General features: G+C 46.0%; 1 protein-coding gene across 1 annotated transcript; it reads right to left on the bottom strand.

The window, feature by feature from the left end:
* Nucleotides 1-2,025: 2,025 nt before the first annotated feature.
* On the bottom strand, nucleotides 2,026-13,778 carry LOC120645524 (zinc finger protein 7-like). Its single transcript, XM_039922308.1, has 2 exons — nucleotides 13,628-13,778; nucleotides 2,026-2,603 (listed from the first exon to the last, which is right to left on the bottom strand). Exons 1-2 carry the CDS (start codon nucleotides 13,776-13,778, stop codon nucleotides 2,026-2,028), a joined length of 729 nt encoding a protein of 242 aa, XP_039778242.1.
* Between the last annotated feature and the right edge of the window lie 1,414 nt (nucleotides 13,779-15,192).

Below are 15,192 nucleotides of genomic sequence, written 5' to 3'. Positions count from 1 at the left end.
AAGACCACGCTCGAAACCTATAAACCGGGGGGTCCCTCCTTGAAGTATAAAAGGGGGATCCCTGGTCACGTAGGAGAAGATCGAACCATTTTTTCTATGCTTGAAGGCTTGTAAGCTCCCCTCTGAAACTTTGAGCACCTGGGCTCTAGCAATAAAGTGGGAGAATCACCCCCTACTGGACGTAGGGCATTTCCGGCCAGAACCAGTCTAAATCCCACGAGTCATTGTGTGCTAGACCATTCCAATCTGACGCGCCAGACACGAGCAATTGAGTAGTTTTGTAGTCGCCCATTTTCGGTTGCGACGCGCCAGACACGAGCAATTGAGTAGTTTTATAGTAAGTTTATAATTATAGAAATAATGTTTTGAGTAACTAACATCGCCATCAATCTCGAAAGAAGAAGAAATAGCTTGATGAATTACACGGGTCTAGTCGACCAATCAGTTCAGAGCCTGAGCGTGTGTAAGGATCACCGGGGTGTCCGACCCTAGAGGGGGAGGGGGTGAATAGGGTCGCTAATCGCTTTTTAACTTAAGGCTCAAACTAATTGCATAAGATAAACCTAACACGTCCTACACAAGCTAGTTATGACTAAGGTTTATCTATGCTACCCTCTACTTACCCCAAAAGACTTGCAACCTATAGTCAATCCTAATCAAACTAACTAGGAAAGTAAAGGTAAGCAAGAAAGAGTAAATGCGGAAACGTAATGCGGTAAGTAAAACGGTAAGAGAGAGGATATGCAAACTCCCGTGAAGACACCAAGACACACGATTTAACGTGGTTCGGTTAGGACACCAAAGTCCCTCCCTACGTCCACGGCCACTTGTCCAACACGAACAAGTGTGATGCCGAGTCTCTTCGCTTGATCACCGTCTTGCGTTGGCTACCAAGGCACCCGGCAAGCAAAGGCTAAGAGCCACCAAGTCACCAAGACGAGGTCACCGCCACCGTCTATCTCGAAGCGTCACCACGGCACCGTCTTCATTATTGGAGCTTCTCACCAAGAGGGGTCTCCTTCCCCGCACAAAGTGTCGTTGCCTCTCCACACCAAGTAGGAGGGTCACACGACGAGTACAAGTGTTTGCTTGCCGCAGCAAGACTTCTCTCAAGGGAGCTCTCACAAGAACTAATCTCTAATCAAGCACTAAGCACTCTAACAAGTGTGCTTAAGCCTATATGATGTACAATGAAGCTCTATGGTGGTTGGAGATGATCTTTAGCTCTTGTATACTTTCTTGAACTCTAGCACTTTCAAATGAGGCGTGGGGTGGCATATATATAGCCCAACCCCTCAAACTAGCTGTTGGAGGAAAGCTGACAGAAAAAGCTCGTAACGCCGGTTAAACCGATGCTCCTCCAGTAGCCATCACTGGTTCAACCGGTGTATGTAAACTGCCCACTTGAAAACTAGCCGTTGGCAATCAACCGGTGTATCGTCGGTTTAACCGATGTATCGTCGGTTTAACCGGTGAGTGTAACTTCTTCACGTTCCATGAAAAATCACCTCTCTGGACAACTGAACCGATGAGATTGACCGGTGCATCATCGGTTCAACCGGTGTATGTATTTTCCTCGGTCTTCATCTGCCAATGCACCGACGTATATAACTTCCGTAGCGTCGGTTCAACCGGTGAGTGTAAGTCACTCCAGAACTGTTCCAAGTCAATGCACCGACGTATGCAATTTCTTCAGCGTCGGTTTAACCGGTGTATAGAATTTCCTCTGTCTTGATTTCTTTGACTTGAATTTCTTCTCGGTCTCTTCAATTCTTGTCCCTTGGACCGAAGAGGTTTCAGGGCGCTGCCCTGAGACCCGCGAGGGGCGGCTCCCCCTCGACCCCCGTCCGCGGAACCCCCGTAGGGGTGGCCCTTCGGGCCTAGCTACGCCTATCTTCTCTTTGTCATCACTTGAACCTAAAAGCCTGAGAATGTTCATCTTAACAATCATATTAGTCCAAGTGTTGTGTGTGTCATCAATCGCCAAAACATTATATTGAAATATGGCATGAGAGGCCATTTTCGCTATAGCGTGAGATCGGGCTCCTCGCCGGCAAGCACGGCGCCGGCGCCAGGCGAGTTGAGGGCCACGCCCCCCACCGGCGCGGCGGGCGCGGTCGGCCTGAAGCTGCCGGGCCAGCCGAAGCTCACCTCGTCATCGCCCACGAAGAACGGCATCGGGCTCAGCAACCACCGTGCTGGCTTCAACTCGTCGGCGCGCGTGGCGGCGGCGGCATCGTGCCAGTGCTGCTGCTCAGGGTGTAGGCGTGCCGCCGACGACGCGTGCGCCTGGATGCCGATGGTGTACAGGCCAGAGCCGTACAGCGGTAGGGACACCACATCGGTGTAGCGTCGAGCCATCGTGCGCTCCCGCCGGTGCACATTCTGGTGCCCGCCCAACGCCTGCGAGCTGAAGAACTTGCACTGGCAGTAGTTGCACGTGAACACGCACAATGGGTCGCGGGCAGCCACGGCACCAGCAGCGTCCGCCTGGGCGCCTCCGCCGCAGCTGTTGCCGTTGCTATTGTCGGTTGTGCTCAACTCGGCGGCTGCAGCGGTGGCGATGGTGAGCGAGAGGTTTGGATGGTGGGGATATGGGGTTTCTCAATTACTATTCTACCCTTTAATGATTAAAATTAATTAAAACTAATATTATAGGTAGGCATTGGGAGGTATTAGAAAGCGTTAGGAATTATTTCCAAGCACTGTAAAAGGGCTCATTTAGTTAATTTATATCATTAAAAGGAATTTCTAGGGATAAGTCAAATTTGAAATGCAAGTGATACGAATAATGGAATAAAATGAATGGAAATTATATTCATGTTATTGACTCCAATGTTAGGCTATATTTGGGAAATGAAAGAAAATTTCAAATATTTTATTCACGAAACATGACCACAAACGTGTGGCGGAATAATTTTAAAATTTTATAAAAAGCAAACAAATTCTGAAAATCATGCCATTTGTTAATATCTCAAAATATCATATGTGGATGCTATGATAAAAAATTGTGAAAGTTTCACATAATTTGTCATGTATGTTGCTTACAATTCAAAGCATATCCGAAGAAGAATCGTAAAGTTAAGAAGGATTCTGTAAAATTTGAGAGTCAAACTAATGATCAAATTAGGGTTTCAATTCAGTACTTTTAGTATAGACAATAGACAAAAAAGATTGTTTCATGTGAATTTTTTTTAATTTTTTGGATGTTTTTTAATTTTTATTTTTAATAGCAATTATAAAAGCTTAATTCATATAAATTGAATTTGAGATATAATTGCATGGAATAATGTACTATTATTTCTATAAGTATAAAATATGCATTGTTGAGTGAATTTAACAAGATATTTTCAAAATGCATTCAAACAAATTTAACAGAACAAATTATAAGAAAGCAAAATAGTATAGAAATTAAAATAAATATAATCTTTGCTGAGTGCTAGATCACAGGGCACTTGGCAAACGATATGTCTGCCGAGTGCCAGATCAGAAGCACTCGGCAAAGTCGGCAGCCAAATACTTAACCCCACACACGCGCACGCCCACACCTGCAGACACACGCACACCTCTAGTACCTCGCTCCACCTTGCCTCCACGCCGCCGCCGCGCTGGGCCTCCACCCCGCTTAATTTTTTTTTGCCGAGAGTCAAATCAGCACTCGGCACCGAGTGTCCGAAAAATAGCACTCAGCAAAGACTTTTTTGTCGAGTCTTTGGTTGCCGTGTGGCATATGCCGTGAGCAATACTCGGTAAAGCCTTTGCCGACTTTTTTGCCGAGTCTTTGGTTGCCATGTGGCATATGCCGTGAGCAATACTCGGTAAAGCCTTTGCCGAGGCACTCGGCAAACTAGGAGAATCGGTAGTGAGCACTTACAACGGGTTGTCTACTGCAGTGTAGACATGCATGAAATTTTTTGAGAAACCTCCCTCGCGACCCGCATTGACTGCCCACCCGGCATCTCGTTCGACTACGGCTGATAGCCCGTGCTCCGAGGTGCGGCGACGGGGAAGACACCCGTTGCAGGAGTTGATGCGGGAGACGACGAGGCCTGGATGATGGTGCTGCTGTGGAGTCAGAAGAAACAGAGCCTTCAGCTCGTGATGATGCGTTGCAGTGGAGTCAGAAGAAACAGACTAACAGAGCCTTCATCTCGTGATGATGGCGCTGCTGTGGAGTCCACCTCCTGGTATGATTCAGTTTTGCTATGCCTTAAAAATGTTATATTGTTCATCTGCTTTTGCTTTGACTCCGATTCAGTTTTGGGCCATGAGAAAATTAGAGCCACATGTCGAATGTAATGATAACTTTATTATTATATCATATCATGTATTAGAATTAGGGAAATAAAATATAAATGGAGAAAGTTCTCATCATATTATATTATAAGATCGGACAATAGAAGAAAAAAGTCTCTAATTTTGCCGAACATTCTGAGCACGTGAAAAGTGAATAGCCTAAAGATAAAAAAACAAAGTCTATCATTTTTTTAACAGCAGTTCTTATTGCTCCTTTGGCATTTTCGGCTCATTGTTGTATCCGATTCAACAATTGAGACCATTTTATATGAATATATACATTATATACATGTTTATTTTAAAAGTCGTTTGAATTATTTGAATGTATCGTGCATTCTCTCATGTATGCAATAAAATGACTACAAAGATCAATTATGTACTAGATCACTATGAATTTGTGTGTCAAAAAATGAATTAATTATCTCCTGACAGGTAAATAGACAGCTCATTGTACAAGCCTTCTCCACTGTTGTACAAGCACCTAGGAGGAGCTTCGCTGTTCCTCTTTTCATGTTCCCATCTGTATTCCCGCTATGTGGCTCTTTCCTATTGGTAAGACTTTGTGTGGTGGCCCAGCTCAAACGTCGTTTTAGTTTCCACCGTCCTTTCATCTCTCCCACCCTTTATTCCTTCTTTTCTTCGCTCCACCACCGAAAATCATGGCTAACTAAATATAGCAAACAGGCTAGGAAAAAATACATCAAATTTTAACATGGAGTACCACATACGATATATGGAGAGCAGAAAAAATTTGGAGGGCAAAAGAGGAAGAAAAAAAATTAATTTGCTGAGTGTCAAAGAAAATGCACTCAGCAAACCTGTGACTTTGCCGAGTGTAATAAAATGCACTCGGCAAACTCTTGCTTTTGCCGAGTGTAATAAAATATACTCGGCAAACCCTTCACTTCGCCGAGTGTCTTTGTTTTGCCAAGTGTTTTTTTTTACACTGGCAAATGTGTTGTTTGCCGCGTGCCAGACGGAATGCACTCGGCAAACCATTAGACACTCGGCAAATGTGGGTTTTGCCATAGTGGCTCTATCTTTGTCATGTTTTGCCTTCCGACGCGTCCCAATTAAAAATTGAAGCTGATATGCAATCGTGGTGGAGGTCCATCTCCGAACAAAGTTCGTTTTCCTTTTGGTTGTTCAGTTGGCCATCTCGTCGGTGGGGAGACTTAGGGCTGTTTGGGACCGCGATGCGTTGCGTATGAGCAAGAAAAGCGAAAAAATCCCGCCGAACGCCCCGCGGTGAACGCGCGTCCACCTGCCGCCCGCAACGCGAAACGCGAAAAAATGAACTGCGCGGGCTAGAATCGCAGACGGGCCTCCGAGCCGCTTACGGGTATAAACGTCGCGTGATTCTCTACCACCGTCCCAAACAGGGCCTTATTCAAAGGAAGACTTATTCAAAGGGAGCCTCACTCGTTAAGCTATTGACTTGTTGAAATGAGTTTGATGGCATGGATGGTCCACATGGTGCTCGAAATAGCAAGAGTACATGGTGATGAAGATGGCGTTGCCCAAGTCGGCGAGGACGAAGGCGAGAAAAGTAGGCGGCCCGTACGGCGGACGCGCGCTAACGACTCGAAGGCGTCAAGGCTCGGCGGGAGGTCGGACACGCGTCGACATCGGCGGTTTGACCGATTTGACCTCAAAATCGGGGAGTTAGTCATGTCGTGCGGCGGGATGCGAGGGAGTTTGACCAGTTTGGCCTCAAAACCGGCATAGACGGGTTTGACCGATTTGGGCCTCGAAATCGGGGGTGTACTTGGCGCGGTCAAGATCCAGGCGGAGGGCACGTGGCGCCATCGCGAAGCTTGCGTCGAGACGAAGCAAAGTCGTGAAGGCGGTGTGTCCGTTCGGTGTTTTTATAAATAGTTGGATGAATTTGTCCATGCGTAAGCAGTTATTGTAATTAATTGAGTAGGGATATTTTAGTCTTTCTAGTGAAAAAATTAGGGGATAAGAAAGGAATGGATGGCAACCTAGTGGGCTAGTTGTCGCCCGCTCTCCTTCTCCCGTTTTTCTTTTCTCCCCTCTTTTTCTCCACCTAGGGTTAAGTTAGAGGTGAAGACTTGAAATTTGGAGCTATGGATTTATGTGAAAGAAGACCTTTTTTTCTTGTGCCCTCTAGACTTTTGATTTGATTTAGTTCATCTCGTATCTATCTTGTTTTTGGTGGATCTTGTGACTTCTTTGTCTTTTTCTCCTCCCTTTTGTTCTTGCGCAGGAGCGAGCGCAGCGCGTAGGGGGGAGCGTGAGCGGCGCGGCGTGACATGGAGTAGATGCACGCGCGCCTAGGCTGCAGGCGTGCAGCGGCGGCGGCCACGCGTGCGGCGCGGCGGTGCTGTGCCTGGCGCAAGCGAAGCGGCTTGCGGCCAACAGGCAAGCGCACGTGCTGCAGCAGGGGGCGCACCCGATTCGGCAGCCAACCAGCACAAGGCGGCAGCAGTGCCGGTGGAGCGATCGGCCACCGCTGGTTCCTGGCGAGGAAGCAGCCACGGGCGAGCGGCGCTCGCTGCGCGCAGCACGCGCAAGCGTTAGCGGGCCTGGGGCACGCGTGCAGCACGCGGCCCAGTAGCAGCTCAGAGCAGGCCGGCGTGAAGAGCACGCGGCCCAAGGCCCAGCTCGGGGACAACACTGGCGCAAAGCTCAGACGGGCAGCTCCTCTCGCTCCAGCAGGCCGATTTGCAGCGCGCAGCAGGCAGCCCAACAAGCAGGCCACGGCAAGCTTCCAGGTGCACGCGCCCGCTTTCAGACTCACACACATGAGCTTTGCATGCAAGCTAATGATTATGAAATCATTGCTAGTTATTTTATTTATTGCTTGTGTTTCCCTGAGCAGCACTATTTCGTTACTTGTTTTGGTTAAATTGATTAGTACTTATGCTTGATAAAATTTGTGAGATCTTTGTATGCTTTGTTGTTTTGACTTGGGTCAAATAGTTCTGGTAAGTCTTTGCATGTTTAATTAAGAGGACTCTTTTGTGGTGATTAGTTCTAATCTTTTTGGTGAGATTCTTGATCGGCCTTTTGGACGAGCTTTGTTTCCGCTTGTTTTTGAGCTTAAGATAATCTTTGTTAAATCGCTGCAAGCGTCGAGATTTTGTGCGAGTGTGTTTGAAAAGCTTTTGTGTTGTGCCTTGCTCAAGTAGGTTATTTTTCACGTGCTTCCGCTTGCGTCGAGATTTTCCTAACCGTTCGTAGGGTGAGCACGTCACGAGTTGGCTTGCGTCACTTTGGCGGTTATAAGAGAGAGACGTTTTGGGTTGAATTGGGACATAGGCCTTGTTCTCGTCAAGGAGAATTTTTATTGGGCTCCCATTCACTCCCCCCCTCTCTGATCGCCTGTCACTGTCCTTCAACATGACCTCTGTGCTCTAGCGTGTCAATGGATGTGGAGAGGATTTCATATTCTCTTACAGCACTTTCCTGATCCTTCAGCTCCATCACCTAGTCAGCCAGCCTCTTGGTACCATTGCTACACTAGTGTTTCCACGTTGGATGGTGTTGGATCAGCCCTAACCCTTAAATATGGCCCTAAGCGTCCAGGAAACTATCTCCAAGGGTTCTCTGACCCCGCCTCCTCCATTGTTGCGTCCTCTTTGCGCCACTGCCCCTTCTCTTTCCCAGGCGATGGTTGTCTGTGATCATACCACGAAGGTTCTTGAACTGCTCACTCTTCTCGAAAGGCATAAGCTACTGTACACATGCCACAAACACCTCAGTCTCGCTGTGTGCCATGTGCTTAATGCCTTTTGAGGCTGAGATGTTCATGTGCAGGTACACAATAGCTTATAAAAAAGCTTTAATTTGTACTCTCATATCGATCTCTCAATCTATCCTGGTTAACACAGAGGTGGAGGTTGAGATGGATGTTATTTGGCAAAGGTGGCAATGACTGATTCACTCTCCTATATCATCATTTGCCTCAGTTAATTCGACCTATTTGCATTGCTTTCCATTCAGACAAAATTTGCATTCCTATCCAATCGATTTCACCAATCAATTACAATTTTAGGTTGCATTGACATAAGGAAATAGGACAGAATAGTAAAATTAGAAACTGTATACAAACAATATACTACTTCATCATCCAATCAAGTCCTGCACAAGATTACTGGCTTCCAACATATGCGAGAGTAAAAAAAATACACAAAGCACTAGCTGCAAGAAGAGGAGGAGATCGGAGAGGAGGAGGCGGGCGCGACTGGAGGACCGGACGGGAGGCGGCGAGCACGACCGAAGGAGGGGAGGAGGTGGTGCGAGTAGAGGAAGCTAGGAGGCATGACCGGCGGGCGGGCGCCTGGTGGCACAACAGCATGACCGGCTCTCCTCCCTGCTTGTGGGCGGCAGCTCGGCGGCGGCGGGCGGGCGCCTGGAGGCGCGACGACGCTACCGGCTGTCCACCTTGCTTGCAGGTGGCGGCGAGGCAGTGCGACCGGACGAGGCGAGGATGTCGCCGGTGCGGCGGCGAAGAGGGCGGCGGAACTAACCTAGGATTTCAAATGGGAGACGAAAATGACTAAGCCACAGGTGTGGTTTCATATGGGAGAAAATGTTTGATAGGTGACGGGCCCCAAAGCTGCGGCCCGTCACTTTTCACTAATAGGTGACGGGCAACAAATGTGTGCCCATCACCTTTCAATGATAGGTAACGGGCAACACATGTGTGGTCTGTCACCTATTAGGAATGTACGGATGTCCAAACATCCTTGACGATAGGTGACAGGCAACAAATTTTCGGCCTGTCACTTACTGGAATGTTTAGATGTCCAAACGTGTTTCATTGATAGGTAACGGGCCACACTTGTGTTGTCTGTACCTTTGGCTTAGAGGTGACGTGCAACACGTGTGGCCCGTCACTTTTGTAATTGGATCTCAAAACTAGGGAAACTTCAATTCAAACTGCATTGTCATATACATTACACTAGAAATATGTATATTACATCAAAATAAAATGTCATATACATTGTCATTTAGCTAGGTTTCTTTACATCCACGTCCACATCCACGTCAACGGCCTGACTTTGACCTCACACAGATTTTTTTTCATTATGGTCGATGCGTAGGTACAGAGTCTTGTTGACAGTTAGGCGGGGAAGTTCACAAGTTGAAAAAGGAGGGATTTCATCAAATTGATTAAACTCCTCCTCATCCACTGTATTTTGGACCCCTAATGATCTTCTCTTACCAGGAAGGACAATACATTGCATCGTCCTCACTGTATTAGGCACATAAAACACTTGCTACATATATTTTGCCAAAACAAAAGGTTCTGTTTGTACCCAATGTTGCAAAGATCTATGCTGACAAACTCATTCTTGTCACATGTCACTCCCTGCGACCCTTGACCATTGACATTTGAATAGAGCAACCTTGAATCCCAGGTAGTTGAGCTCCCATATCTCCTCTATTTGACCATAGTATGGGGATTTTTGCATGTTGTTATCATAAGCATCAATGCGGACCCCCACTGTTCTGGTAGATGGTTTTCTTGTCCTGCTTTACTGTGTAAAATGTGTATCCATTAATATCATAAGCCTGATATGTCGTCACACTGAATATGGGGGCCTGAAGCTACCTTCTTAATCTGATCAGTCGCTACATTGCTTGCTGTCACACGGTCTTTGAACCAACTGTTGAACTCTTTCATGTGCTTCTTGGCAAGCCAAGCATCACCTCTTTCAGGATTTTGCTGCACTAGAAGCTGTTTGTGCTCGAGTACATATGGCTCCACCACCTCTTTGTGTTCTAGGACAAGAAATGGGCTTGATCGTACGATTTCTATTCCAAATTCGTAGTCTTCTTCCCTAGAGTCCCAACCGCATCCAAACTCCTTTCGTGTCTTGAATGAGGGACCCCAATTGGGTTATCTGGATCCAAGTAACTCATCAACCACTCAACAGCATCCTCGGTCCCGTATCGGCTGATGATCTTTCCCTCTAGATATGTACAACTATTTATGAATGACTTCAGGATACCCATGCATCTCTCGTAAGGAAACATTTGGTCGAGGTAAGAGGGACCAAGGTAGTGTATCTCCTTTACAAGGTGAATCGTGAGGTAAACCATATTATCGAAAAACATTAATGTAGGACGGAAGAAGGCCTCCATCAGACAAAGTGTCTCCTGTAACCGTCTTTCTAGAGCTGGTAGTGAGTCATCCTCAATGAACTTTTACTCTATGGCATTGAAGAAGAAGAAGAAGCTCATGACTGTCTCACGAACCTTCATAGGGAGCACATTTCTGATTGCTACAGGCAATAATGACATCGTAAGCATGTGACAATCATGACACTTCGTTATGAAAAAAATTCAGCTTCAGTTCTTTCATGTTGACAAACCTGACAAAGTTGAAACCGTATCCTGAGGGAAATTTTACACTATGTAAGAATTTGCATAATTATTTATTCTCCTTTTTGGACATTGTGGTGGCGGCTATAGGAATGGTTTTTTTCCATTTTCCGCTTCTTGGATGTAAAGCTCGGGATGAATGCCCATCACATCCAGATCAGCTTTGGCATTCTTATGGTCCTTTCCTTTACCCGTAGTGTTCATGACTGTGCCGACAAGTCTCTCACATATGTTTTTCTTCAAATGCATAGTATCAATTGAATATCGGACTACTAAAATGTGCTAATACTCTAACTCCCATAGTATGGATTTCTTATTCCAAATCCCTTCGTCATCTTCATGAACTCCAAGTTTCCGCTTGCTGAGAACTGGTCTGACATCCTTAACTTGACTGTACACATCACTTCCTAAAAAATGTGCTGGAGGAGATCGTGACCCCCTTGTATCATCAAACTGTCTGTCCATGCTTCGGTACAGGTGATTCCTCGGAAGTCATCGTCTGTGGTCCATGTATGCAAATTTGTTTGAGTTCTGTAGCCACAAGGAACATGTCTCTGACAAGTAGTGGGGGCAACCTTGACCCTTCCTTTTGCTATGCCCGGACAAATTATGATGAGCCGAATTATCACTGATGGTGGTCATCAGCATAGCATGCAAAGTAAAATGCTGATTGACGACAACATCCCTAACCTCCACACCTTTCCAAAGGACCTGAAGATCATCTATGAGGGGCCGAAGGAACACATCAATTCTATCACCAGGTTGTTTCTGTCCAGAGACAAATGTTGACAACATGATATACTTGCATTTATTGCAAAGCCATGGTGGGAGATTCACGATTGACAATAGAACAGACCACGTGCTATGTGAGGTACTCATGTTTTCATAGGGATTCATTTCATCTGTGCTTAGAGCAAACGTGGTATTCCTAGGATCATCCCCGAACCAGCCATAGGTGTTGTCAATATGTCTCCATTGAGCACAATCTGCAAGGTGACATAGCATTGTGTCTTTATTACGACCCTCCTCATGCCAACGCAGCAACTTTGCCTTCTCCTTGTTTGCAAACATCTGCTACACTCTGGAAATCAGAAGAAAGTACCATGCAGCTTTCCTAGGAGTCCCCTTCTTCCTCTCATTGATATTGTCCTCTTCATCATCACCACCATCATTTCGACGCTTGTATCTTGATGTTCCACATTCATGGCAATGGTCTAGATCTTTATTCTCTCCACGAAACATGACACAATTATGATAGTATGTATGAATTTTCTCAATTTTTAATCCACGGGACACACAATCTGCATGGCCTCGTACACAATATCCGGGAGCAAGTTTTCCTCTGGTAGCATATCCTTCAGGAGAAGAAGCAATGCTTTAAAACTCTTGTCCATCCAACATGAGCAACCTTTAGTTGCAGAAGCTTCAGGTCCCCATTACCCGTGATTACTTCTCACAATAGGGACCAAGTGGTTTTTTGGAATCTTCAACAAATTGCTTGTATTTACGCAGCTCAGCTTCCATCATCTCATCATCTTCTCCCCTTACATCACGGATCATGTCTTCAACATTGTCAACCAACACATCAAACTACTCATTATTGCACTCCAAAATGCACTCCTCACTAATGACATCATAAGCTTGACCATCATCACCGTTGCCTTCTTCCCTATCCTGATCACCGCCTTTCCTGTGGTTGGGACCTTCTTCATGATCGGTGACCCACTCCCCCCTTTCGTTAGGTCTTCCATCTTCGTGCTTATTCCAACAAGTGTAATTTGGTACAAATCCATGAACGAGCAAATGTGCATATACCACTTCAAAGTCAGAGTATTTCTTATCATTTCCGCAATCGAGGCACATACAGTAGATTGTGGTTTTAGACCATGCTTCCATGCCAGCCCTCACAATTGCTATGAAAGGCTTCAAAGCCCTCAAGTACTGCGGACAACAATGGCTAGAAAGGCCCATTCAACTTTTATCCTCTATCTACATCCGCAAGAACACAAGATTTTTCAACAATTAATTGAAGATCAAGGAGAGGGAGGAGGGCAAGCAGTGGGAATGGGTGAGAAAAGAGAAGGAAGAGGGGAACAATTTGGTGCCCTAACCTTGCACGACTTCAATTCACCGAAAATTGCTGCCGACCCCGTAACCATTGCCTAGTGGCAACTGCCTGCCCGAGCAGCGGCTACTAGAGGAAAGTACTAGGTCAACATCAATTGTGACGGGCCTCAATTGGACCCGTCACCTGTGTATCCTCTAAAGGAGATGGGCATCATTATAGGCCGTCACTTATACCTACGAGGCCAAGGCCCGTCACCTATGACATGATTACAGGTCACGGGCTCCATATACCGCCTGTCACTTGTAATATAGGGACGGTCTTCACTACTCGTGTCACCTTTGATGTGTCAAAGGTGACGAGCAATTTTTGCCGGCGTGAGGGTGCGACAACGGAGACAGGGTGGTGGAGGGCAGCTTAGCGAGGGTGAGGCGAGAGCGGTGGCGCCGACGGCGAGAGCATTTGGTGGTGGCGAGCGCTTGGAGGAGGCAAGAGCGAAGCACGAGGGGGAGGCCGGAGCGGCAGCGGGAGCGTGAGGGTGGGTGAGCGGAGAGGGGTGGTGGTGGTGGGCAGCAGTGCGAGGGGGAGGTCGGAGCGGCAGCCGGGCGCGTGAGGGTGGGGGAGCGGAGAGGGGGTGGTGGAGGACAGTGACACGAGGGGGCGGTGAGAGCGGGAGGCGGCAGCGAGCGCGTGGGGATGCCAGAGCGAAGCCCGAGGCCGGAAACTGCTATCGCGAGTAGGGGAGACGTGGGCGACATGCGTGGAGGGGAGTGGTGGGTAGAGCTACGGGGAGATGGATCTACAAGAAAGGTAGATAGAACTTCATTTTTTTATTATGGTATAGAAAACGAGTAGCCAAACTTGAGTTAAAAAAATTAAACAAACTATAATTTAAAATAAAGGGAGTACCTGATTGCTGCTTGCTTCCGATATGCTGCCCACATGTCCTGGTGGTCTCGTCGGCTTGCATTGTTAGGCCTTCGGGTACAGCAGGGTCGTCGTAGGGGGGCAGTGCAGACTGCGGCACTCTCCTAGGAAGGGTGGCTGTTGGCTCGGTCATGGACTCGCGTGTGCCGCTATGGACGATCGACGTGGTCGTGCCTCGCACGAAGCGGTGGCGGTGTGAAACTTGCTAGTCTTTGCCTCTCGGAAAGTCAGAACAACGTGATCTTCCTCGTGCCTCTCGATTGCTTCTATGAGCTTAGGTCTCGGTTGATTGCCGACGGCAACTGGTGTAACACATTACCTTTAGATTAGTCTCATTGCAGAGTGTCATCGTATATTTATCATGACCGTGAATTAGGTAACCGAGATGGAGTGCTATGGTGATGATACTCTATTCTCACATTTCATGACATCTCCCTCCTCTCTCTCTTTCTATAAAATAACTCTATCATATTAGAAATTTAATATTCATAACACTCTTATGACACTTTTATTAAAATTGATCTTAGGATGCTTGCCAAGGCTAATTTCCGGCCATGAGAGCCATGTATGCAAGTCATGATTGCTAATGAAAGATAGAGATGAGATTTTCTTTGAGAGGAAAGGTACAGAGGGATTTGGATTGCCTAGGCTTCAAAGGTGAAGTTATGAACTATCGTGATGCTACGGTTTGGTCGTGATAGAAATCACTCTTATTAATTGGGATCTAACAAATGAGTTAGGTTAAATATGTACTCCCTCTGTCCCACAAACACCATACATTTAGAAAATTTTAGACATATTACTAGTAGTGAAAAATGATCATGTTACCAATAATTAACTATAGTAGTTGTGATTAAAGACCACGCTGTTTATTTAGTTCCCTAGATCTTCAGTAAATGCAAATACATTGGAATAAAAAAATAACATCTACTTAAATATTTGATTGCATTGCTTCCATGCCCTTCTCAATGTAATTATTTCTTGGTATTTGATATTGCTTTAATTAGATAAAATTCACTACAAATGAACAATTTTTATGGGACAAATTTGAAGGCTAATGGCATCCACAATCCTCCATGTAGAATGGTTTCCATAGCATTAAACATACTACCGCATAGGATGTTTAGCTTATGTGGCACCATAATAAATGGTTGAGAGAGTGGAGAGACCAAGAAACTGGGTCTAATGCAAGATCCAGTGTTGACACGGGAACCTATGCTAGATACTCCCTCCATTCTCTATTGATAGTCCTACTTCACCTTGACACAATGACCAAGGAAAAGCAACCTTGCTTATCATCTAATTAATGTAATCTAGGGCTTTTTGCTAATCCTCCAATGTGTTTGCTAGAAACTTCTCGTTACTAGTGCTATTTATTGTCATGATCCTTATCAAGAGCAAATAGAACTATTATTTGTGAATATTTTAATTTTGGAAATGGGATTATCAAAAGAGAATGGGGGGAGTATTGTTAAATTGTGTATTGGATGTGAGGTGATGTCTTTATAATAAATGGAGAACAAATATGATAGATAGAGAAGAGATAA

Source organism: Panicum virgatum, chromosome 8K (genome assembly GCF_016808335.1).
Source record: "Panicum virgatum strain AP13 chromosome 8K, P.virgatum_v5, whole genome shotgun sequence".
Taxonomy (NCBI): domain Eukaryota; kingdom Viridiplantae; phylum Streptophyta; class Magnoliopsida; order Poales; family Poaceae; genus Panicum; species Panicum virgatum.
The sequence above is the reverse complement of the archived record's forward strand: the minus strand, read 5'-3'. Positions and strand labels throughout refer to the sequence as shown.